This window comes from Tauraco erythrolophus, chromosome 3, assembly GCF_009769465.1.
Source record: "Tauraco erythrolophus isolate bTauEry1 chromosome 3, bTauEry1.pri, whole genome shotgun sequence".
Classification (NCBI taxonomy): Eukaryota; Metazoa; Chordata; class Aves; order Musophagiformes; family Musophagidae; genus Tauraco; species Tauraco erythrolophus.
In genome coordinates this window covers 92,567,029-92,591,067 of record NC_141467.1, presented here as the reverse complement: position 1 = coordinate 92,591,067, position 24,039 = coordinate 92,567,029, and the positions used below count along the sequence as shown (strand labels likewise).

Genomic DNA, 24,039 nt, shown 5'->3' with positions numbered 1-24,039 from the left:
AATGACAGGCTAAGGTAAGGTTTTAATCAAGCTCATCACCACTGGCCTTACAAAATGCTTTCTGCTCTAGAAGCCTTGATTCACATAATCCTATGTTATCTTAAAGTAAGATTTAGAAATAAAAGTGTCAACAAGATTTTTGAAATCAAAAACGGAAAGGACACGTGAAAGATTTGAGGAATAGAAAATGTATCTACAAATCCTAGAGCCAGAGATGACTGCTGACACAGGTACACCTAAGAACACACGCCCCCCCCCCTCTGAATGTCCCCATATTATTCTAATATATTTAGCTCCTCAACTATCTACTCAGAATGATGAAGGAAAACTGTAAAGGCCTCTCTGCAACTATAAATTTGAACTATATTATTTTACAGATTCCACTGTGAGCAGCAAGACCCAAACACTGTTAAGCATCTGCGGTGTTTCAAGTCAAAGTCAATAGGTACAATGATTCTTTGTTCAAGCACGTTTCAAAGTTGCCATGGCCACTTCCACCTAGGTTTGCCAAGTATACAGAATACCCAACAGTGCTCCTTTGTGGCACATTTGTCCTTATTTGCAACTCAGAGACAGAATGTGTAAAAGCAGCATCTAAAGTCTTTCAGGCATGAGTTGATCACCTGCACTGTTTTATGGGACTCCTTGACAAAGCACTGTATGGATACTAAAAAGTTAGGTGGATTCAAGGCTAGAAGGAATTCGGGAAAGCAATTGATCACTGCAGAGACAAGAATTCCAGTCACAATCTCTATATACACAAAATTACAGCTCAGGAAGTTCCAGAACATGAGGAGGGCTAAAAGATCTTACGAGGAAATATTACATATCGTGCTTATTCTTCCGACTTCCAGCGACTGCTAGAGACAGGCTGTTGGGCCAGGAAAATCTTTTGTCCAACCTCATGCAACCTTTATTAAATTACTCTGTCATTTAAACTGCAAGAAGAATTACAGCCTAGAACTTCAAAGTCTCCATCACGTATTTCTACAGTGGACAAACTGGAAGTGATGATCTCAGTCATCTTCTAAGTCAGGCAAAGTCACAGGTAGAGGTGTCCTTTCTTGTATGACACTAGGAAAAGCACAACATACTATGTCTCTATCTTTTTATATAGCTCTTCTACCTCTTTGTAAGACACGCCAGGGATGGGCTTACAGACTTCTATTCACAATGAGCGCAGTACCACATTTTACACTAAAATTTAAAGAAGTGGCATCAAATACACTGGAGTTACACTGTGACAAGAAGAGAGACATAAGCAGCATTCATTCCGTTTTCAGAACCTAGAAAGAAAAACAAACCAAGATGCTACATAAAACTTGCTTCTAGAAAAAGTACATCATCTACAAAGAACTGTACCTCTGACTGTTATCCCTAAATAGTGTACAGCATATCTTTGAAACATTCCGAGAACGGAAGGAGAATAGATCCATGCATATGCTACCTGAAAGACATCTGGAAGTTTTCGAAGTCGTGTTCCTTTAGAGAGCAACAGAGAGGGTGGTCCTTGTCCAGTTATATGGTAAATATACAATTTGAACCAAACTGAACTGACTTCTGGTATCGCAGGACCAATATGCTGAAGAAAGATTATTCAAGAAATTAGAAAGAACTTAATACCACAACTGTTGTATGTACAGATATCATTCAAGAATCAACAGTTTTAAAGAAATACACATATAGTTTTGCAGCACAGAAGTTCAATTGCATCACTACTACTGATGACATTCTAGGTCCTCAGTCCAGTATTGCAAGACGCTTTACTAAACGGTGATAGTAAGGTATTTTCTATAAATATAAATTCAAGAAAAAAATCTGTCATTTATTTTACTTGAACAGATAAATTATTAACAAATTAAACAAACCTAATTTACTAAGTATTCACATTTTTCCTCACTAAACACTTTTTTTTTTTATGAATTGCAATACTATTTTACATGCCAATAATTGAGTCACTTTAAAAGGGACATCAAATAGATGTATCCAAAACAAAGCTGTTAGGAAGATACTGTATTACTAGACAGTGGAGGTAAACCCCCAGTGTTCTTTCACCTGGGGTGTACAGCTGCTAATAGGTCGAATTTCATTGGTGAGTGGTGCCATGGAAACCAGCAGAGTATAATTTTTGTTGAGAACTCTGCTGCAGGTAGCTGGATCCAAGCCGAGCAAACTCTCACATCGTAAGAGGTCCAAGGGAAATCCTATGTTGAAAACAGAAGAGTCTTAAGTTATCACTTCAGATGGAACATACAACCCAAAATATGATTTCAGATTTTCCATTCTCCTCTGCTAAGCTATAAGGTATTTTCCACAACTATGTTTTAAATTACTGGGGTGAATTTTTTGAAGACTGTGATTAGTCTTAGCAATTCCAGTCATACAGTGTTGTCTAGCACAGAACTAGATCTTGCTCCTCATCAACTAACTGATCCCAGGAAATAAACACAGAGATACTCAGGAAGTTGGACAAGATTATTTTTAAAAAATAAAAATCTACTCCTATTAGAAGAATACACTCTTTCACGACTTGAAAAAATGTCTCTGACAGAACAACTCTGAATAAACAATGACTCCTTTATTATGGCCTTCAGAAGTACACGACTTGAAACCAATCTCTTCCTCAAATTCAGCTTGTCTTGCCATCATTATGCTTTAATCTGCTGCTTTGGACATTAAGTTCAAGCCTTGGCAACCAAATCTGTCATTCAACAAGCAAACTCAGTAATGCACACTCAAAGGATGATGAAAAAGTAATGTTTTGGCTTCAAAATATTTTTAAACAAGTAGGATATGGATTGCTTTCTGAAATAGCAGCTTAATCTGAAAGCTGAGTCCATGGCAGATAAGTAAACAAACGTAGCAGGATCTCCTCAAAAGTGTTCACAGTACCGTTATTTGGTTGGTCGGGCTGTACAGCTTGTGCCCCTAAGTCTTTATTATGCCGCAAAAACAGAATTGTGTTTCTCAGGGTAAGTGCATGATCAAAGTACCGTTGTGCTTCCCCTTCACCTGTGCTTTGAACCTAAACCAGAAACAAAATAAAAGCATACAAGCGGCAGGTTGTTTCCACAAGCATCAATTACACAAAGATTAAAAATTAGCATTTTAAAGCTTTCTAACTGAGTAACAACCCTGCAGCTTATATGCAAAGGTGATCTTCAGCAATTACTAAAATGAAAAGTGAGTCTTGGCCATGCTAGTCAAAGATTGACAAGTACAAAGACAGAACGTACAAATCAGAACTGCAACTCAGTATTTAGGTAAAAGGTTTTAAATGTCTAGTCATCCTGACCAGTATAAAATGATACAGCAATTAACAGCAGTCCTCCTACATTAGAATTCCACAGTCATCTTTCTAGAAATATCTTTAGAAGATGGATAGGTTAAACATTCCAGCACATAACGGTCAAATTCTCCTCCAAAAATTACCTACAGACTTTCAGAAATATTGACACTTTACTAAAAGGAAAGTGATTTCCATTGAACAAGCCCTAATGCAGGTGTGTGTACACAGACTCAGGCAAACATAGTTCATTAACTCTTTGCTCACCAGACTCACCACATTCATGTACATGCACAGTGAGTCCCTGAAAGTCACTAGAGGTATAAATGCTGTGAATAAAAAATATTCTAACTGCACCACTTATGTTTGGTGTGATAAGGCGCTTGTTCTTATCATTGTATTGCTAAGCAAGCAGTTTTACACAATTAATATAGTTAAAGGGGCCAAACTCCTCCACATTTCAAGTGTTGAAAAAGCATTTGGCCAAACATGTAACAGATTACCTTTTCCAGCTCCACCAAAAAGCTGTCAAGACTCTCATCTGACAGTTTCCCAACTTCAAACATAGTGACTGCATGACTTTTCAAGTTCTGGAACAACAAAACAAAACTGTCTTAGTTCTTTTAGAATGGAATGGGCAAGTAAAAGTTTTATTAAGCAAAAACATTACTTAAAAACAAACAACACAGAAGTTTTTAAAAATAATTACAGCTGTATTATATTGAAGCAAAGTATTTTAAAGCTCTACATACTTATTTTTGGCATAATACATTGAACAATTTTGACATACTGGTGAAAGATTTCCCATCATTAAAAAGGCAGTAAGAGTAGAATCAAACAGGAAGGCAATACGCTTTGTGTGTCCACCAGATAGATTCAGGCTGCTCACACTGGCCGTTTCAGCTAATAGAAAACAAAAAGAAAATACATGATCATATTTGTTTTATTGAAAAATAAAATCATCAAGTTTAAGTCAAATCTACTTTTAAAAAAGAAGGGAAAAAAGTTAGTTATTGCCATACCGAGTAGAACAGAATTCCCTTATCATTACTAAACTACCGATTGACTTAATTCAGAAGTTGGCATCTTTGTGTCAATTGATATCCATAATACAGACCAGCCTCATCTTCAGAAAAAAACCCCTATTTGGCTAAAGAATTTTAGAATAAGAAGACAACACCACCTCCCCCACTACATATTCCGTATGAAAAAAAGATCTACACAATCTGTTTTACTTGTTTCTAGACCCCTTTACAGCCTATGGCACTCTAGAAATATAAAAATAATTGATCCTAATGTATTAAAATTTACTGTTAGTGCTAACCTGGATCATCTTGACTGTTGGTATCTGTATCTGTGGCTGATGACCCAGCTTCCTGTATAGGACTTCTGTTTTCCCCACTGTCCCATGAAAGCAGCATCTTTTGAGGGTCCAAAGTACTCCTATTAATGTGAATTAAAATCCACATCTATTGGTCACTGTAGCACCAGAGAAGTATCTCTGCCTTCTAGTGCTAGTAGTCTGTGCACAGGCACACCCAATACATGCCTTTCAATACTTCTAAGCCCTAAACCAGTCAAGCTGGCTGTCCCTCAGAGTGCTGCTTTAGCTTCAGCAGTAAAGTTTATTTGGGGGTTTGAAAACACCAGATTTTGAGAAAGAGATCTGAAAAAAAAAAAAAAATCAAACCACCACTGTTGAAGAAGAATCCAACAGAAAAAAAAAATTCTAATTCACATTGTTCTCACAGTCTAAATTAGCATTAAAGAAAACCCAGGCACAGCCATCGTTTTAAATGGCTTAATAGATGTTGAACTAACAGTGCTTAACAACTCTTAATTAACACAACTTAGGACTCCAGCTTGGAGAACCCTTTGTTGACTGGTATTAACATCACTTTCCCAGGATTTGATGGGAAAGTGTCAATGACAGAACTGCAATGGTACTTGACAGCAAGCAAGCAAACTTTATGCACATATCCAGACAGCAGTGCCAAGAGACAACGTCTCCGTACTAGCACAGTAACAGCAGTTATTTCTGGCCCAGGAGTTCAAAGCAAATGTACACTTGTCTGCTCCAAAAGTGAACAAACAGGCACTTAAAGGTCAAAAAGCCATCACTAAGTAACAGCAACAAAAGTAGTACATTGAACTTATAGACTAAATTACCACTCCTTATCCTCAGATTAAAAAGAAGATCAAGTATTCTTGCCATTATACACATTAGAAAGCCAAGTGAGATTTCTTGCTGCAGAAGTCAAAGAAAGCAACCACCAGCTTTACAATCACATTTTGTTTCTAAGTTTTCTCTTCAACAGGAAAAATAAGTCTTGTGAAAGAATGAAGACACTTACTTCAGTCTGTTTACCGAAGGAACATTCTTCCATGACGGATGAAGATTATCCAGGTTTATCACTTGACCTTTTTTATGAGCAAAGCCTAACCGACAATACATGGACACGGCATTCTGAAGAAACATACACAGACATAATAAGCAACTGCTACATGAAACCAGGTTGCAAGACAGTGCACTTTCCATACTGAGTTCAACAGATGCATTACATACACATACCTTTACTAAAGATAAGTCAATCTCTAAGACATTTGCAAGCTAAAAAAAAAAAAGAAAGAAAAAAGAATCAACAATACAGTATTAACAATGGAGGATAATTCACCGCTTGTGGGTTTCAGCATCTTTTTGTTGGTTTTCTTTATTTTTAAAGCCAGCCTGTACTGGAAGAAGCCATTTTGTCTTCATTGAAAGTGATGAAAAAAAAGGGGATGAAGTCTAATAATTGTCTCACTTGAAATCATGCCAAAGAAACACGAGGTTCTCTTCCACCATGTAAATTCTAGGTTAATTATGTATATCATTTCTAGGTTAACCATGTATATCAAAAGACATGCAAAGAGGAAAACAAACCCTGGATATATTTAATTGGTATTTTCCAAGTACTTATTCACCAAGTTTTGAGAATAAGACCTTATGAAAACATATTTTTCATATTTTACTATGTCATAGTTTTACTAAGACAAAAGTTACATTCCTCCTTTAAACCAACATCCTGCATGTTTTCACTGCCAAATAAAAAAAATACTTTTAATTTATTTCACACTAGCAAGTCAGACTCTGGTCCAGTTCTAGCTCATATAAAAGAGTCTACATTAGCCATCCCTGTATAAATTAATTCCAGCTGATGGAATGGTTTCATTGAATTGAACATACTCCTTCAATGAAGCACTATAAAAGTTACATTCAAGATAAGAGAAACAGGTTGGATCTTACACCTGGCAATACCTCTAAATAAAATCACGTGATGTTGATCCATATCTCTGCCTTATGTATTTTCAGCAGTGTGCTTTGGGCCCTTTCAAGGTTTCCTATCTCCCCAACACAGGGTAAGCTTTACTCACCTCTGCCACATTAGTGTGTTCATCTATTGAAACAAATATCTTGTACAGGAGTGTTTCAAAGTAATCACCTTGCACTCTGTTCATCACAAAACCTTCAAGTGGTGGCACTAAAAAGAAGAATTACTTTCAAAATTACAATTTGGTAACTTTATTAAACTGAAGCTCCATGAAAACAGAAAAATAAATGTACACTTATTTAGTTTTCACAGTACCTGTAATTTTGAGGATTTCCCAGTCACAAAGAGTAAAAGCCTAAGGATAGCATACATAGTACTTAAAATTCCCCCATTCCTTAAGGAAAGTAATGGTTGTCAATGTGTTTTCTCATCAAAACTAAAGCCGCCCTACCTCGCATCATAGCCTTGCAGTCTCCAGCTGTAGTGTGTTACCTCCAGTATATTATCCACTACAGATAATTTCCAGTCATCCAGTCCATAAAATGATTTTGTAATGTGGATGGAGATTAAATCATGGCTCTGACTGCAGTGGGACACTCCACTCACACACTCCAGAGCCAAGACTCCCAAAGCTATTATCTAAGCAGTAAGTCTCTTGTATTTAGAGGACTTTCACTTAACTGATCTCTACTACAGCAGTGACAGGTTCTTCTGCATGACCAGGTTCCAAACAATTTATGTCTTTGCAGATGATACTGAATTCAGAACCCCTCGAGACCTAGCATAGCATAATGAGCTGTTCAAAGGGCAGCCATATGCTGTGCTAGTTTAAGTTGCTACATAGTCCCCAGACACAGCACATGACTATAATTGAGGTGACAAGACCACGAAGGATGGAACCAGTATCTATAAAGAAAGCTGCATCTGTCTAGAAAGTAGGAGTGAAAACCCCATGTCCTTTTGGTAAGGCAACTACGTTTCTCTATGCTGTTCTTCCTTTTCATTACAGACGTACAGGAGGGTACTTACAATTCATGCTCTTTAAAAGCATCTCATCTTACCTAAATACGTACGCAAAATAACCTAAGAATTCAAGTTGAAATAAATCCAATATGCAATAAAAACAGTGTTTTAATAGGGTGGAAAACATTTAGTCAGGAAGAAGCTTCATAGCTCAAATGTTTTGTTTAAGCAAACTCATGCACACAGACAAGCAGCTTCCAAGTCAAAGAACTACAAGAGAACTGAAATGAAGGTATACTACTATTAAATATTTACTTACCTGCTATACAGCTGTCATCAGATATTGGTACATCAAGGTATATAAATCCTTTGTTATACAAACCTGCATAAGTAAAAGCACATCATTTTAGAAAAAAGCGTTTTCCAGAGTACTAATGATACAAAGTAGACTCCTCCATCAGCCAATTCAGAATTTAAAGTATTTTTCCTAATAGCCTCCACAGTAGAATATGACTTTGCAATGCATGGATCAATAAGCCACACCTAATATTAAACAAGCATTACCTAAACCAGAGCACTTTCCTTGCAGTCTGATGCAGTACGCTTAGAGCTCAACAAGTGCTTGCAGGACAGCACAGCAGAACAACCACAGGTTAAAGCAGCTACGTTTGACAAAGATGAGTGTGTGTCTGCCTAAACGTTAACCGAGTTTTCACCATCACCACCGTACTGTCTAGAAGTGGGGGTTTTATCTTGAAGTAGTTTTGTCAGCTGCGGATGGTACCTACATTTTGGTTCTCCCCTAACTCAAGCTGGAACTCGCACACTTTGTAGCAAGGATACAAACTAAATCACATCAGCTCTAATGGTCCTCACATGTCCTTCCCACACATCTTCACAGAAAGTTTTTTTTATACAACTGCAAAAATAAATTCAGGGACACTTCAGCACAAGGCATCAGCAAAGCTGCAGCAGATACAGACGGACACGCCATACAGTAAGGACAACAATATGGTAGATTTTAAATGACACCTTCCCAACATGAGACTGATTTGAGCATTAAGCATCTCAACTGAGTTCTGCAGAGTAGATAAGCCAGGGAGATGTTTTTAAGGAAAGGTAAAACATTCTAGCAAGGTTATCTTTAGAGTCCAAAGTTTCTAATAGTTGTACTCTAATAGTAACGCATAAAGTTAAATTACACGGTTTAAAACACACCCAATTTATTGTCAGTGGTTCATTCTGTGTTACCCAAGATCACACCATCTACACTATGTTGATAACAGCAGGGAGGAAGTGTATCAATAGCCTCAGGTGAAGAGCTATTAAACACCCGAAGCAGAACTGTCAGGATGTTCCACACACACAGAGCTCAGCCCAGCTATGGTGTGTGTATGTATATACCTATAGTATACCTAGTAAAATTACTATGCCCAATCGGATCTTAAATAACATGCCGGCATTAAACCAACAACTAGTGTGAATTCATACCAATGCAACTGCTGCTCAGCATGGGCAGTGACACCTGCTCAGCTATGCAAACTGCTGTGTATCAACAAACCAGCTTTACTGGATCAGGATGACCCTACAACCTATCAAGATGCTAAGGGTCCTTTCCACTGTCTCTTTCAGATTCAGCTCTCATAGCTGCTACTTTCTTACCCACTGTACCTGAAATGTATTGGTGGCATTCTAGTTTGGAGTATGATTTGGTCCTTCATCTTTGGTCCTCTTTCCTCATAAAATCTCATCCTATTGGCAGTCCATTACATCAATCACGTGTACATTCTTTTTCTACTCATGAATTAGGGTTGCAAGGTACATTTGATCTTTCTAAACCTACTAAATCTGAGCTGTAACGCTCTCCACGAGCAACACTAGGCCACATATAGAGAAAGATGATTAACTGTTTTCTGAATTCTAATTTTCATAAACCCTATACCATTTCAGATCCACTCTGGAGCTTGAAATTCACCTACCTCACTTTTGTTTTTATTGGTTTTGTTCTGCTTCAGTTAACAGGCAGTAGAATTGTGCCTCAATTTCTTAAGAAAAGTACAGTGCACAGGTTCGATTGCTTGTAGTAAGCCAAGCACTTACAGACTCACTTCTCAAGGAGTTTGTCAGCAAATTTGTACTCTTGCCTAATATCGTTTGTCTATAGTTAATACTTGTTAATGCTGAAATGAGGAGACGTGCACACCATTTTTCAGTAACAGTTGCAGACCTTTGAGAAACAAGATGACCTCTTAGATTTAAGCCTCATTTTTATGGTGTTCAAACAGTACAAAAATCACAAAAACCCTCCTCTGAAAAACAAGGAGTGAAGTTTTACCACTCAGGATTACCAATTCTGACATTTTTAATTTTAGTTTCTCTTGTTCTCATCTACATCCTCCTCCCCACCATCTTTACTGACAGTTTCTAATGAAAGAATTTGTTGAATCGAACAATAACAGAACAACAGATGCTAATGGCTCACTGTTAAACCATTTACAAGATCTAGACTGCAGTCTGTACAAGCTCTTGAGTATTTTCTTCCACCTCCTCTTATGCTTCAGCTGTCTACATCCCATTTTATTCCTAGATTTTAGACACTACTCAGAATTTACTGAGCAAGATTTACAAACAGAAAGGGAATGTTGAGAAAAAAAAACTTACTGTGAACTACATTGAAGTCTAATGAACCAGCAAGCTGAGGACCTGAATCAATTATCTTATCAATAGCAGACTTCTCTGATGTCGTACAAATCTAGGTAAAAGAAATCATGTAAGTCTTTTGTAGAAATTATCTATTCAACTTAATAGCACTCAAAAAAAGTCCCAAACATTTCAGCCTCAAATCAGTCATAAGTAATGTAAGAATATAGGAAGTAACTCACATTCTTCATCAAAATATTTGCACAGAAGAATTCACTGCAGTGCTTGTTAAAGTCTTAGTTTTTTACTCTTGTCTCTACACAAAGTTATGCATGCTCTAGGAACAGTACTTAATTGCACAGGTATTTAGCAAGTGAAATCCACAGTATAACAGGTTTGCTCTTTAAAACTTCAAAATGGAGTGTTCAGCCACACAACCAGAACTGCTCTAGAAAGAGATCCATTACAATATCAAGGTAATGTGCTTCAGGTTAACTACTCTGGGTTGATGGGATGTCAGAATATAAGTAGCCACTGCCTAAGATATTCCAAACAGTAGCCAAAAAAAAAGATTTGATCACTGCTTTAAATATATTCCATTCTAAACAAAAGACTTAAAGAGAAGGAATTAAATGCAGAGAAGGAATTAAATCCAGATCAAATGACTAGCTGACTGTAAAAAGAAACTGTGAGAACGGAAGTAGAATGAGGATGAAACATTAAGTCAGCTCACAAGTTTTCCATGTGCAATCAACAAAAAAGTAAGGACACATGAGGAGCAGAAGCAACGAAAATATATATCAAATAAAGTCTTCAAACATTCTGATTCTCATTATACTGAAGGTACAGATTCAGTCAAAACTGAGCTGTCAGGGCTTAAATATGAAATTTAAGAAAACTTATTTTGTTGCCTGTTCCCTACAAAGCACATTACCATGCACATTAGTTATCACAGACTGGTTGACCCTCAGCACTGTACTAGCGGAGAAAGTAAAAAAGGACTGAGAGGGCAGAATGTGTCAACAAAGAAAACATCACAATTTTCATTAGTTCCAATCTCTATAAACTTTCCATAAAAAGTTGTTACAATCTACAACATAATCTTTGTTTATTCTACACAAAGGGAAGCCCCTGTTTTCAGAGACTATCAGTATTCAGCCAAAATTAGAGATGCAATCCACACTAAAATACCTTGATGTCATCCTCCGTGATGTAGCCAGACTGCACGACCCACCAAGCTTCTATAGCAATCTCCACAGGTTTCACAGGTAACAGATCATGAGCACTTTTCCTTCTAAAAAATTTCTGTAGTGGTACAGTCCATTTGAGATAGTAATAACGAGCACTTCACACGTGCAGTCATTTACCTTTATATAAACTGATTTTTATAAACATCCATTTCTAAGAATGTTATATTCACAGACTGGACACACGCAAATACTTGTCATTTAGTAAAAGCTTCCCTCCTCTCTCAAATAATGTAAGAACAGGAAGGAAAAAAATTATTTACATGTGATACTGTTAAGTCTTCCTATAAACCCGTATTTTCACCCACTTCGTATGTATCACTAATTAAAAGCCACACTATTCAAACACATTAGGATCAAGTCCAAATTTAAAGTATATATGACATTTTCGTATGTGAACAGGCAAGAGAGCACAGCAAACAAAGTACACAAATGGAGTATTTTAAAGAAGATGAATGATCTTAAAAAATATTCAGGAATATATTTTATTTACTTCAAAAGACAAAGTATGCCACATTCTCAATAAGCACAGTGCTAAAAAAGTACAGTGAATTTCAGTTCAAGAAAGACAAAACAGAAGACATTGTTTATTTATAGACCCAAATAGCTTCTCTTCCATTGTATACCCATTACCTTTTGATTTACTGTATTATCTTCATATTTTGGTAAGCACACTATTGGTTGGAGGAGCACTGTGAAGCTAGTGCAAGATCATTTACGAGTTTCCTGAAGAGAGGAAGGAACTGTTGCAAACTAAAGGGCCTACTTTCATCCACAGTAATTACAATGTTTTCCATATGTGCTGTTCACACGCAAGGATGCCTGTTCAGACTTATTACTGTTGTCTCGGAAAAAAACCATACATACTGCAGAAATTTACACCTACTTGGAGGACTGTCCCACAATAAGCTCTAATCTCCACTGCACTCATTGAAACATGGAATAATTCTTCCAGAACCAGCATAACTATTTCATGTTTATACTGGCCAGGAGACATTAGTTATTTGGTGCTACTGAATAAATACAGCTCTGAAAATACATGTTTAGGGGGTGGGGGAGAGATCTAGCATTCATAGCACACATAAAGAATATATTTTTCTTTAATATACTTTGATTTTAAATTAAAAAGCTCTTTATTAACTTCAGGAAACAAAATATAATTAGTAATACACTAAGTCACATTCAATTAGCCATAATATCAAACTAATGAGATCCAATAAATTATTCCATTCTTCATTTCCTATGAAATAATACACAGGTGCAGGGAGTGGGGAAGGAAAGGGAGAGAAAATTAGAGACAAACTTACTTTTGAAGACCTACATTGGTTCATTAGATCTATATACTGGTTTCTTCCTATACCAAGAAGTCTTAGACCTGAAAAATCAGTAAAGTTTTATTTCTCTTAAGATGGGTTTAAGCTGAAGATATATAAAACATTCTTCAAAGAATCAGACTTACTTCTATAATAATATTTTTAATTACTCTTTCTTCCCAAAATAAAAGGATAGTTATAGGCGCTAAATTCAGTAGAGAACCACATGCATCTAAAACCAGAATCTATCCCCGTTCATTTACTATGAATAGGTTAAAAACCCGACACCCTGTACCTCTCAAGTCACAGGGTAGCAGGGAATAATCCAACCCCTTTCTCTCCTACACTCACATCAATATGCAATAACTATACTTCAAATTAACAGGACTAAAGTTGCACCAGATTTTGGTCAATAGGTTTTTATTCCCCCTAATAAAACCCACACCACGCACTGGATTAGAACTCTAAGCTAAGAATTAGAGCACAAAAGGCCACATAACCCTCAAAGGAAGATGATTAAGACCTAGTTGAGTCAAACTGAATCAGAATTTAATTCTATGACTTCTAGCCTTTGACCATGAACAGATACTGGAAAACTACTCATTAGTTTTAGAACTGAAACAGAATACAGGTTAAGTCCAGCTTTCTAATTTGACACTAGTTTTCATGATAAAATGTTAATAAAGATGTTGAACTTAATCATACCTCAGCAACCAACCTGCAACTGCTGCCAAACAGAATTACTAGGAAAAACAAATGTGGAAGCCTTTCCTCTCTTCATACTCCTGAGTAACACTAGGCTTCCAACAAGCTACCTGGCACTGAAGTTTTTCCTGATCTGTTTTCCCAGTGTGAACATTACATAGAGGCAAAGTAGTACAGTTAACTGACAATATCCTTCTAAAAACAAACAACAAACCCAAACAACCAAAAAAAACCCACCCACAAAAAAACCCAACTGTTTTCAAAAGCTGCAAGCTACTCCTCACCTGACTACACACTATCCTTAAAGAGAACTACATAAATTCACACTGAAGGTGAGGAATGAAGTCTTTAGTTACAAATAACTTCTCAGTGGCAGGTCTGATTAACACTCTCCCAATGGTAGCAGTTTGCATTTTCTTTTCTAAGACTTAGCAGGCTATTGCTCTTACTCTATTCTCCTCCATCAAGTTCAACGTTTTTGCTTTCCCAATTTCACCATCCCATACCCACAAGTCTAACAGAGGCAGGATAAAACACCCAGCACATCCAGGAGTGTCACAAAATACCAGATCCTCTTCTCTCTCTTTGCTGGTAAATCGATCCTCAAGCCACACTGATGATAATTCACAGGAGTGTTAAGAGCCTTTCAGTGTCTTCCCAAAGCTTTCTGCCCAACACATGCCAAAAAACGCACCAGGAAAGGACCAGCAGCTCAGCTTGCTGATGCACAATGGCAAGTAAGACTTTCCACCCACAAGTTCAAGCAAACAGGAACGCAACACAAGTGAGCACAGAAGCTGCACAGGGTTTTGCACCATGCCTATTTCTACTCAAACTAGCCCAATTCCAGTGCTGACTATATGGACCAAACTTTGTATGAACAGCCCACGTTCCTTGATATCGCAATTTAAATGCTTCCGCACCTTCCTTCACACACTTATGTTCAAGCAAACAGATGCCTACAAAAACATGTTCAGAAGCTCCTTATTTCCAACTCATGGAAAGCCGTAACACAACTAGGTAATACTTACAGTCAGCAGCAGTAAAGTTGGGTAATGAATCATAGCTTTTTTCACTGTTCATTATATCCTTAAAAAGACAAGAAAACTTAGCTGCAACAAATTTCAAAGAAGCAAGCCCAAAATTCTGCCTGTTTTTTTTTTTAAGAACAAAACGAAGTTAAAACAAATCTATTAAGGTCAGTTACCTTATCAAACTTGCCAATTACTTGATTAATCATTACACCGCAAGTTAAATACATGAGAAAATTCTGTTTAATGTAAGCTTTACAAATAAAAACGCTGATTGACAGAATAAAGATAAAATCCTGTATCTGCCTTCACACACAAAAAAAACCCACTAACCAGATAGCACACAGAATTTCTAACAATAATAACAGAATAAGCTAAAGACTAATCTGTTATGTCTGCAATCACTATACACAAAATAAATTAAAAAAAATCACTTCTGATACCCAGTGAAAATTAAAGCAGGTGGCCAGAGCGCTGACAGAAAACAGAACCATCTTTGTTCTCATAGAAAAGGATCAGCTTCAAGCTTTTGAAAAAGCTTCTAATATGGTTAGCTGTCCTTTTCAAAAGAGAACAAAAAAGAAAATAATTGTTTAAATGTGCTAGTTTTTAAAAATGGAAATTGTGTGTTTTATTAATCTAACAGAATTAGCTGTTTCTTTTACAGTTTGAAGTGAAGATTCACAAACTCAAATATCAGAAGAGAAAGACTGGCCTCAGAGCGAGTCCCACCCTGTTCCACATCAAAGTCCAGCTCCTGAAAGGCTTATGGTGGCAGAAAGGAAAAAACTGCAGGTACAAGTAGTTCTGCAAAAAGCTTCCTTACTGTTTCCTTATTTCTTAGCATACCCTACCCAAAAGCGGACAAACTACGTGACACTGCCTCGTAGGCATTACAGGACCATCACCAATATCTCTAGAACAGAAAACAATGTTTACTTGCCATAGTTTTTTTACTAACCTCCATTATTCCCGTGTAATACGAAAACGGTGTTACTCTCAGACCTTTCACCATGATGTCAGACAAATGATAAGGGTACAACATGAGATGATCTCGACTGTATTTTAACAGATCTTCATAATATTTACGTTCGTCTTTCTTGACATGCTTAACTATAGGGGGAGCAAAAAAAAAGTCACACATTCTGTGAAGTTCAATTTATAAAAAAAAAGTGTTACAACAAAAGGACTGGAAACAGTACAATGGCAATTGACAGAAAATGAAAAACAAAGAAGCAATGCAGGGCATTCATAGAATCATGGAATGGTTAGGGTTGGAAGGGACCTTAAAGATCATCTAGTTCCAACCCCCCTGCCATGGGCAGGGAAATCCTCCACTACATCAGGTTGCCCAAAGCCTCATCCAACCTGGCCTTGAACACCTCCAGGGATGGGGCATCCACAACTTCTCTGGGCAACCTGTTCCACTGCCTCACCACGCTCAATGTAAAAAATTAATTTCTTATATCTAACCTAAATCTGCCCTCTTTCAGTTTAAAGCCATTGCCCCTTGTCCTATCACTACACACCCTTGTAAAAAGTCCCTCTCCAGCTTTCCTGTAGGCCCCCTTTAGGTACTGGAAAGCTGCTATAAGATCACCCCGGAGCCTTCTCTTCTCTAGGCTGAACAGTCCCAATTCTCTCGACCTGTCTTCATAGCAGAGGTGCTCCAGCCCTCGGATCATCTTCGTGACCCTTCTCTGGACTTGTTCCAGTAGCTCCATGTCCTTCTTGTGTTGGGGACTCCAGAGCTGAACACAGTATTCCAGGTGGGGTCTCACAAGAGCTGAGTAGAGGGGCAGAATCACCTCCCTCCACCTGCTGGCCACGCTCCTTTTGATACAGCCCAGGATACGGTTGGCTTTCTGGGCTGCCAGTTCACATTGCCGGCTCATGTTCAGCTTCTCATCCACCAGCACTCCCAAGTACTTTTCCTCAGGGCTGCTCTCAACCCATTCTCCGCCCAGCCTGTACTGGTGCTTGGGATTGTCCCGACCCATGTGCAGGACCTTGCACTTGGCCTTGTTGAACTTCAGGAGGTTCTCACAGGTCCATCTCTCCAGCCTGTCAAGGTCCCTCTGGATGGCATCCCTTCCCTCCAGCGTGTCCACAACACCACACAACTTGGTGTCATCCGCAAACTTGCTGAGGGTGCACTCGATCCCACTCTCCATGTCTCCAACAAAGATGTTAAATAGCACTGGCCCCAGTACTGACCCCTGAGGAATACCACTCGTCACTGGCCTCCACATGGACATTGAACCGTTGACCACAACTCTTTGAGAGCGACCATCCAGACAATTCCTTATTCACTGAGTGGTCCATCCATCAAAACCAAGTCTTTCCAGTTTAGAGATAAGGATGTCGTGTGAGACAGTATCAAATTCTTTGGATAAGTCCAGGTAGACAATGTCAGTTGCTCTTCCCCTATCCATCAATGCTGTAACCTCATCATAGAAGGCCACCAAATTAGTCAGGCAGGATTTGCCCTTAGTGAAGCCATGTTGACTGTCACCAATCACCTCCTTGTTTTCTATGTGCCTTAGCATAGTCGCCAGGAGGATCCGCTCCATGATCTTGCCAGGCACAGAGGTGAGATTGACTGGCCTGTAGTTCCCTGGGTCTTCTTTTTTCCCCTTTTTAAAGATGGGGGCTATGTTTCCCCTCTTCCAGTCATTGGGAACTCCACCAGATTGCCACAACTTCTGAAATATGATGGATAGTGGCTTAGCAACTTCATCTGCCAGTTCCCTCAGGACCCGCAGATGCACCTCATCAGGTCCCATGGACTTATCCACCTTCAGGTTCTTTAGATGGTCTCAAACCTGATCTTCTCCTACAGTGGGCGGTTCTTCATTCTCCCAGTCCCTGCCTTTGCCTTCCGTGACTTGGGCCATGCCACTAGAGCTCTTGCCAGTGCAGACTGAGGCAAAGAAGTCGTTGAGAACCTCAGCCTTCTCCATATCCTGTGTGTTCAGGTCCCCTGTTTCCTTCCGGAGAGGGCCTACATTTTCCCTAGATCTCTTTTTATCACTGACATGTCTATAGAAGCCTTTCTTGTTGCCCTTGATGTCCCTGGCCAGATTAAATTCTATCAGGGCTTTGCCTTTCCTAACCTGATCTCTGGTTACTCAGACAATTTCTCTGTATTCTTCACAGGCTACCTGTCCTTGCTTCCACCCCCTATAGGCTTTCTTTTTGTGCCCAAGTTGGTCCAGGAGCTCCTTATTCATCCATGCAGGCCTCCTGGTGTTCCTACCTGACTTTCTCTTTGTTGGGATAAACCGCTCCTGAGCTTGGAGGAGGTGATCCTTGAATATTAACCAGCTTTCTTGGGCCCCTCTTCCCTCCAGGGCCTCATCCCATTGTACTCTAGCGAGGAGATCTTTGAAGAGGCCAAAGTCTGCTCTCCTGAAACCCAGGGTAGTGAGCCTGCTATGCACCCTCCTTGCTTCTCTAAGTATCTTGAATTCTACCATTCCATGATCACTGCAGCCAAGGTTGTCCTTGAGCATCACATTCCCCACCAGCCCTTCATTGTTAGTGAGAACAAGGTCCAGCGTAGCACCTCTCCTCGTTGGTTCCTCTACCACTTAGAGAAGGAAGTTATCATCCATGCATTCCAGGAACCTTCTGGATTGCCTGTGCCTTGCTGTGTTGTCCTTCCAACAGATATCAGGGTGGCTGAAGTCCCCCATGAGGACCAGGGCTCGTGAACGTGAGGCAGCTCCTATCTGTCTGTAGAGGGCCTCATCCACCCAGTCCTCCTGGTCAGGTGGTCTGTAGCAGACCCCTACTACTACGTCCCCTGTCCCTGCTCTGCCTTTAATCCTAACCCATAAGCTCTCAGTCGGGACCTCATTCGTCCCTAGGTGCAGCTCCATGCACTCGAGCTGGTCCTTGACATAGAGGGCAACTCCTCCTCCTCTTCTCCCCTACCTAACCTTCCTAAAGAGCCTGTAGCCTTCTATTCCGACACTCCAGTCATAGGAGTCATCCCACCACATCTCCATGATGCCAATAAGATCATATCCCAACAGGCGCGCACACACTTCTAACTCCTCTTGCTTGTTCCCCATGCTGCGCGCATTGGCATAAAGGCATTTAAGTTGGGCCCCAGATGAATCTGACTTCCTGGCTGGAGCGGCCGGAATTCCCTTCTTCTGTTCTACAGGTACTTCCAGCATATCTTTATCATTCTTGGTATTCCCCTCCTCCCCCTTCAAATCTAGTTTAAAGCCCTGCCAATGAGCCCTGCTAGCTTTTGCGCTAAGACCCTGGTTCCCCTCTGAGAAAGGCAAGTCCCATCCAGTGCCATCAGATCTGGTTCAGTGAAAGCCTCCCCATGATCAAAGAAACCAAATTTCCATCGGTGGCACCAGCCTCTGAGCCACCTGTTAATCAAGTCTATTTTTCTGTTCCTTTCTATATTCTTTCCTGCCACTAAAGGGTTTGAAGAAAACACTACCTGGGCTCCTGACCCTTCGACCAATCACCCCAATGCCCTAAAGTCCCTTTTGATAGCCTTTGGACTTCTCTCTGTTACCTCATCAGTACCAACCTGCATTACCAGTAATGGATAATAATCAGAGGGCCGTAGCAGACTAGGGAGTTTCCTAGTGACGTCCCTGACCCGGGCCCCAGGGAGGCAGCAGACTTCCCCGTGGGTTGGGTCCGGTCGACATATTGGCCCCTCTGTTCCCTTCAGAAGGGAATCACCTATGACAATTACCCTCCTTTTTCTTTTAACAGAGGCAGTCAGAAATTGTGGAGCAGACTGACTCACCTTAGGCAACCCTCTGCGTGGGCCCTCGTCTATATTTTCCTCTTTTGATGAGGTTTTAATGGCAACGGCAGTCCGACCCGGCTTTGGAGACACCTCCAAGCAGGGACAGCCACCACCCTCCCTGTCATCCAGTTCCCCTTGCAGAGCACTGTACCTGTTACATAAGGACACCTGGGGGGGCGAGGGAATTGACAGGCAATTGCGCTTGCCACACCGAGCAGGGACCTTGTGCCATTGCTCCCTGTCCCCTAATTCCTCACGTTCCCTGATCCCCTTTAACCTCTCTACTTCATCTTTCAGCTCTGCCACAATCAGCATCCAAGTATTTCTATATAGGATACAAGTACTCTCAGAGCCTTTAAGGATGACATCAGAACAAAGCACATTTGTTTTACAGGTTACCAGGAAGTGGCCCATTGAGACAGAATTCATGCAGGCTGTAGAAAATTGTCTTTTAATTAGTGAAACTATTATCTACTTTGAGAAGTCGAATGGCTACAGTCAATGCAAAATAAATTGAAACTCCGCAAACAAGCCATAGCCAATAGTTCATGTGAGTCAGGGCCACTGCCTGCATCTCATCTAGTGACAGGCTTTATTTTATTGGTCAAATCCTCTGAAAACATCTCTTAATTTCTTGGAAAAGGGCAGCATAACTACAGCAGGAATTCAGTTCCACCTGCCAACTCAGTAACCTTAAACAGCGCTTCGCTAGAAAAGTTGCCAAATGGACTCAAAAGTCAAGACTTTTCTTGTTATCATTTAAAAGTATTTATTTTCAGGGAAGGAGGGACCTTTGAACAGGGCTGGTTCTTGCAGTTCTACAGTAAGGACAAGCTTCCGCACAGAAGAATCCATTAGCAATTAGACATTACTTAGCTTCTTTACTCACCTAAGTTATTCCGGTATCGTAACTGATTGCGGATGCTGTAGAGTACAACCTGCCTTTCATACTCCCTCTGAGAGTTTCCAAGACCCTTGAAAACATAAAGGCCTTTTAGCTGACACACACAAAACCCCTTTTAGTCAAACCACTGCAAAGATTCTTAGAAGGAAACATATGCAGGAAGCCGTCGTTACTCAGGGAGTCCCCCAGTTCAATACAGTGACAGTATCTACAGTTTCTGTACGAGGTCAGAAGTATCTTCAGTTAAATAGGTCTCTCTACACAGGATGCAGATTTAAGAAATAATCTTTAAGGTGTTTGTTTTTTTTTTTTCTGAGTAGCATTCTGTTAAAAGAGGGAGCATCTAATTCTCAAACCAAAAGTTTAAAACCTTCTTTTAGACGACATGAAGCATCAAGCATTCAGCACCTTACGGCATTGCCTAGAATTACCATAGCATAAACCAAGCACGGCAAACGACTTACGAAGCTTCACCTGCTGCACCTAAGGAGCTCGTAATGCAAAAAATAAGTAATGAAACAGCTCAAGTTGTAGCTTCATACAAGGCAATCAAATGATCTTAGGTCACAAGATGAAGGCGTAAGCAGAGCACATTACTTGACCATCATGAAAGATAAAAAGAGAACTTTGGTTGATGCTTTAAATGCCTTACTTCAAAAACTGTCTCCTCAAAATTCTTCCTGTTACTCTTCTACTCTACATCTGCAACAAGTGATACATTTGTTGGGGGTTTTTCCCCCCTCTCTCCTGGTTCCCTCATTGATGCTCATCTTAAAAAAGATTGTTAGATAAAAAAGGTACTTTACTGCATATATGGGATAAACAAGTTGCACGCACACTGCAGAATCAGGTATAGAAAAGAAACATATATTTTTACAGACAGGGTCCATAATTGATTAAATATCCAAAGAGGAATACAAATATTTGCTTGAAGTACAAAAATATTAAAGGACTCTTCTAACAATAAAGTAAACAAAACAGTATTCCAGAAGTTACACTAAAGAAAATAACACATCAAAGACTTGTATGTTTTCTATCCTGAATCACATAGCCAGCAGTACAGCACTCAGCTGCGCAGGTAAACAGAAATCATCATTCATGCCCCTCTAACAGCTCCTGAAATCTCAAACCCAAGGAATTCCATTACTCAGGGCCTGCAGCCACTACTCGTCCTCTCCATCCTTCCTTTGTGCAAGAGCAGAAATTGTTTAACAGCATCTGCTTTCAATCAGCATAAGACTTCGGGGATGAGAACCTCCTCTCAACTTGACACGACACCTCCCCTTGCTATCAGAGGCGAAATAAATCTAGCAAATCAAAATTTCATGAGGTTTTCTCTTCCACGAGCCTCTCACTGCAACAGCTCCCCGGCTACCAAAAGGCAGAGCCGCACAAGTCTCCGATGACCCGTCCTGGTTCAGCTCCCACCGCTCAGGGGCTGGGTGAGGGACACCTGCCTCGGCTGTCTGGCGTCTGCACGGGCTGAGAGACCACCCCACACCTCCCTCTCCTCACAGAGACCCCAAGCCACCCCCACGTCCCCCTCTCCTCACAGAGACCCCAAGCCACCCCCACGTCCCCCTCTCCGCACAGAGGGCCCTACGAACACACACGCATATCCCCCACTCCTCACATACAGACCTCACATCGCCCCCATATCTCATTTTCCCCATAGAGACATCACACACACACACATACCCCCTCTCGCTACAGAGGGGCCACACACCACCCCACGCCCCGCCTCTCCTCACACGCAGACCTCACACCCCATATGCCCCTCTCCCCACAGCCGCACGCCTTTCCCCGCGCCGGCACCCCGCGGCCAGGGCCGTCCGCCTTTCCCCGGGGCCGGAGGCGCCGAGCCCCCACGCCTCCCCGCACACCGCCCAGCACCCTCCCCTCCCCCGGGCGGGCAGCTCGGCAGCCCGCACCCTGCCCGCCCGCCGGCACCTGCTTGACGCTGGCCGGCAGCCGGCTCCAGGGGTAGTTGTGGCGGATGTGGAACTCCACGTCGATGTTCATGGCGCGGAGCCCCGCCGCCGGGAGGCGCTCCGGCCCAGGGGCGGCCCTGCCCTCGGCCCGCCGCCGCCGCAGCTACAGCCACCTCCCGCCGGCCACCGCTTCCGCGTTGCCCCCCGGAAGCACCTGCAGACGTCAGTTCCGGCGGGGCGGAGGGAGGAGCGGCGGTTACGGCGGGATATGGCCGGTGGCGGCGGGAGGGTGCAGCTGCGCGTGCGCGCGGCGGCAGCGGGGGGACCCGTAGGCCGCTGCGGGCGGCGGGGTGTGGGAGCTGGTTTCCCGCTCGGGAGAGCGCCCGTCGCCCGCTGCCGTCCCCCGCTTCGTCGGGCGGCCGGGGAGCGCGGCGGGCTTGTTGCGGTCGGTGCGAATCGGCGCCGTGAGCGGAGGCGGCGCCTTCAGCCGCGGCAGCGGCCGCGAGCGGCGGGAGGCCCGGGGCCTTACGCGCGCCGTGCTTCTGCACGGGCTTCAGGGCACAGGCGCCTGTGCCTGGAAAGGGTTATCCCTCACCTCGGCCGCTTCGCCAGTGCGCCAGCGGAACCGACACTGATCGGGAACAGATCCAGCCCTAAAACACCTCTGTCACCTGCGTGGTCGGTTCGGACATCAGTTTCCGGATGCACTTCACGGTGCACCCGGGCGAATCATGGAATGGCATAGGCTGGAAGGGACCTTAGAGATCATCTAATCCAACCTCCCTGTCATGGGCAGGGATGCCTCTCAACTAGACCAGGCTACTCAAGGCTCCATCCAACCTGGCCTTGAACACCTCCAGGGAGGGGGCATCCACAACCTCTCTGGGCAATTTATTCCAGAGTCTTACCACCCTCATACTGAAGGATTTCTTCCTAAGAGCTAATCTAAATCTGTTCTCCTTCAACTTAAACCCATGTCCCCTTGTCCTACCAGTGGACGCTCTACTTGTAAAAAGTCCCTGCCCAGCCTTCCTGCAGGTTCCCTTCAGGTATTGGAAGGCCGCTATTAGGTCCCCTGAAGTCTTCTCTTTTCAAGGCTGAACAATCCCAGCTCCCGCAACCTGTCCTTGTAGCAGAGGTGCTCCAGCCACTGGATCATCTTTGTGGCCCTCCTCTGAACACGCTCCAACAGATCTATGTCTCTCTTATGGTGGGGACACCAGAACTGGACACAGTATTCAAGGTGGGGTCTCACAAGAGCAGAGTAAAGGGAACGCAGAGCAAGGGCAGCACAGGAGTGGAAACAAGCTTTGACAACCAGATCGTTCCATTTATCGGTGGCCCCGGGCTGTGCCAACTGCTGTGTGGTCTGCGCAGTGTGAGGACTGAAATCCTGCAGACCTGAACACTGTGAACAGCCGCCCGTCCTGTTCATACAGAGTCTTGAGCAAGTGGATTGGTGTCATCAAGGAAGCTGCTTCGAGTAAAATGGCAGCAGGTGCCCCTCCTTGTCTTAGAATCTAGGTTTTTGTGAGTCACTTGAACTCTTACCAGTGTCGAAACCAGTGCCAGCGTTCCACGCGGAAGCATTTTCATATTGTTTAAGCACCAAGGAATTAGACATGGGGGAAGGGCTCTATATTTTTAACACTACACAACATTTTTCTGAATTAAATTTGATACATAGATTAGAACAAACAAAGCAAGTGAGCCCCTAATTGTGCAATTTCATTTTTAAGGCTGTTATCCTGCCTGCTCATTAATAACCTTGGAGCGTTAGTAACAGAGCTGAAAGAAACTCGGTGCTCTATTATCTTCAGGTAGGTCCCCAGAGAACTACAGACCCAGTTCTTTGGCATTACTGATCTCTTCAGGATCCCACTTATGCCTAACTGCAGAAACACAAAGTCTCAGCCTGT

General features: G+C 41.7%; 1 protein-coding gene across 1 annotated transcript in view; it reads right to left on the bottom strand.

Moving 5' to 3' along the window:
• The window catches only part of FAM91A1 (family with sequence similarity 91 member A1), a 32,518-nt gene extending 10,284 nt beyond the window's left edge, over positions 1-22,234 (bottom strand). The window contains exons 1-17 of the mRNA XM_086608815.1: positions 22,140-22,234; positions 20,175-20,259; positions 15,458-15,609; positions 14,497-14,554; positions 12,755-12,822; positions 11,392-11,505; positions 10,222-10,312; positions 7,880-7,942; positions 6,701-6,807; positions 5,859-5,897; positions 5,641-5,753; positions 4,611-4,729; positions 4,077-4,189; positions 3,790-3,876; positions 2,893-3,025; positions 2,056-2,204; positions 1,448-1,582 (exon numbers count right to left, since the gene is read on the bottom strand). Of these exons, the coding sequence (XP_086464941.1) occupies positions 1,448-1,582; positions 2,056-2,204; positions 2,893-3,025; positions 3,790-3,876; positions 4,077-4,189; positions 4,611-4,729; positions 5,641-5,753; positions 5,859-5,897; positions 6,701-6,807; positions 7,880-7,942; positions 10,222-10,312; positions 11,392-11,505; positions 12,755-12,822; positions 14,497-14,554; positions 15,458-15,609; positions 20,175-20,259; positions 22,140-22,211 (1,698 nt within the window). The 5' untranslated portion in view covers positions 22,212-22,234. The remainder of the gene's footprint in view (positions 1-1,447; positions 1,583-2,055; positions 2,205-2,892; positions 3,026-3,789; positions 3,877-4,076; positions 4,190-4,610; positions 4,730-5,640; positions 5,754-5,858; positions 5,898-6,700; positions 6,808-7,879; positions 7,943-10,221; positions 10,313-11,391; positions 11,506-12,754; positions 12,823-14,496; positions 14,555-15,457; positions 15,610-20,174; positions 20,260-22,139) is intronic.
• Positions 22,235-24,039: the final 1,805 nt, after the last annotated feature.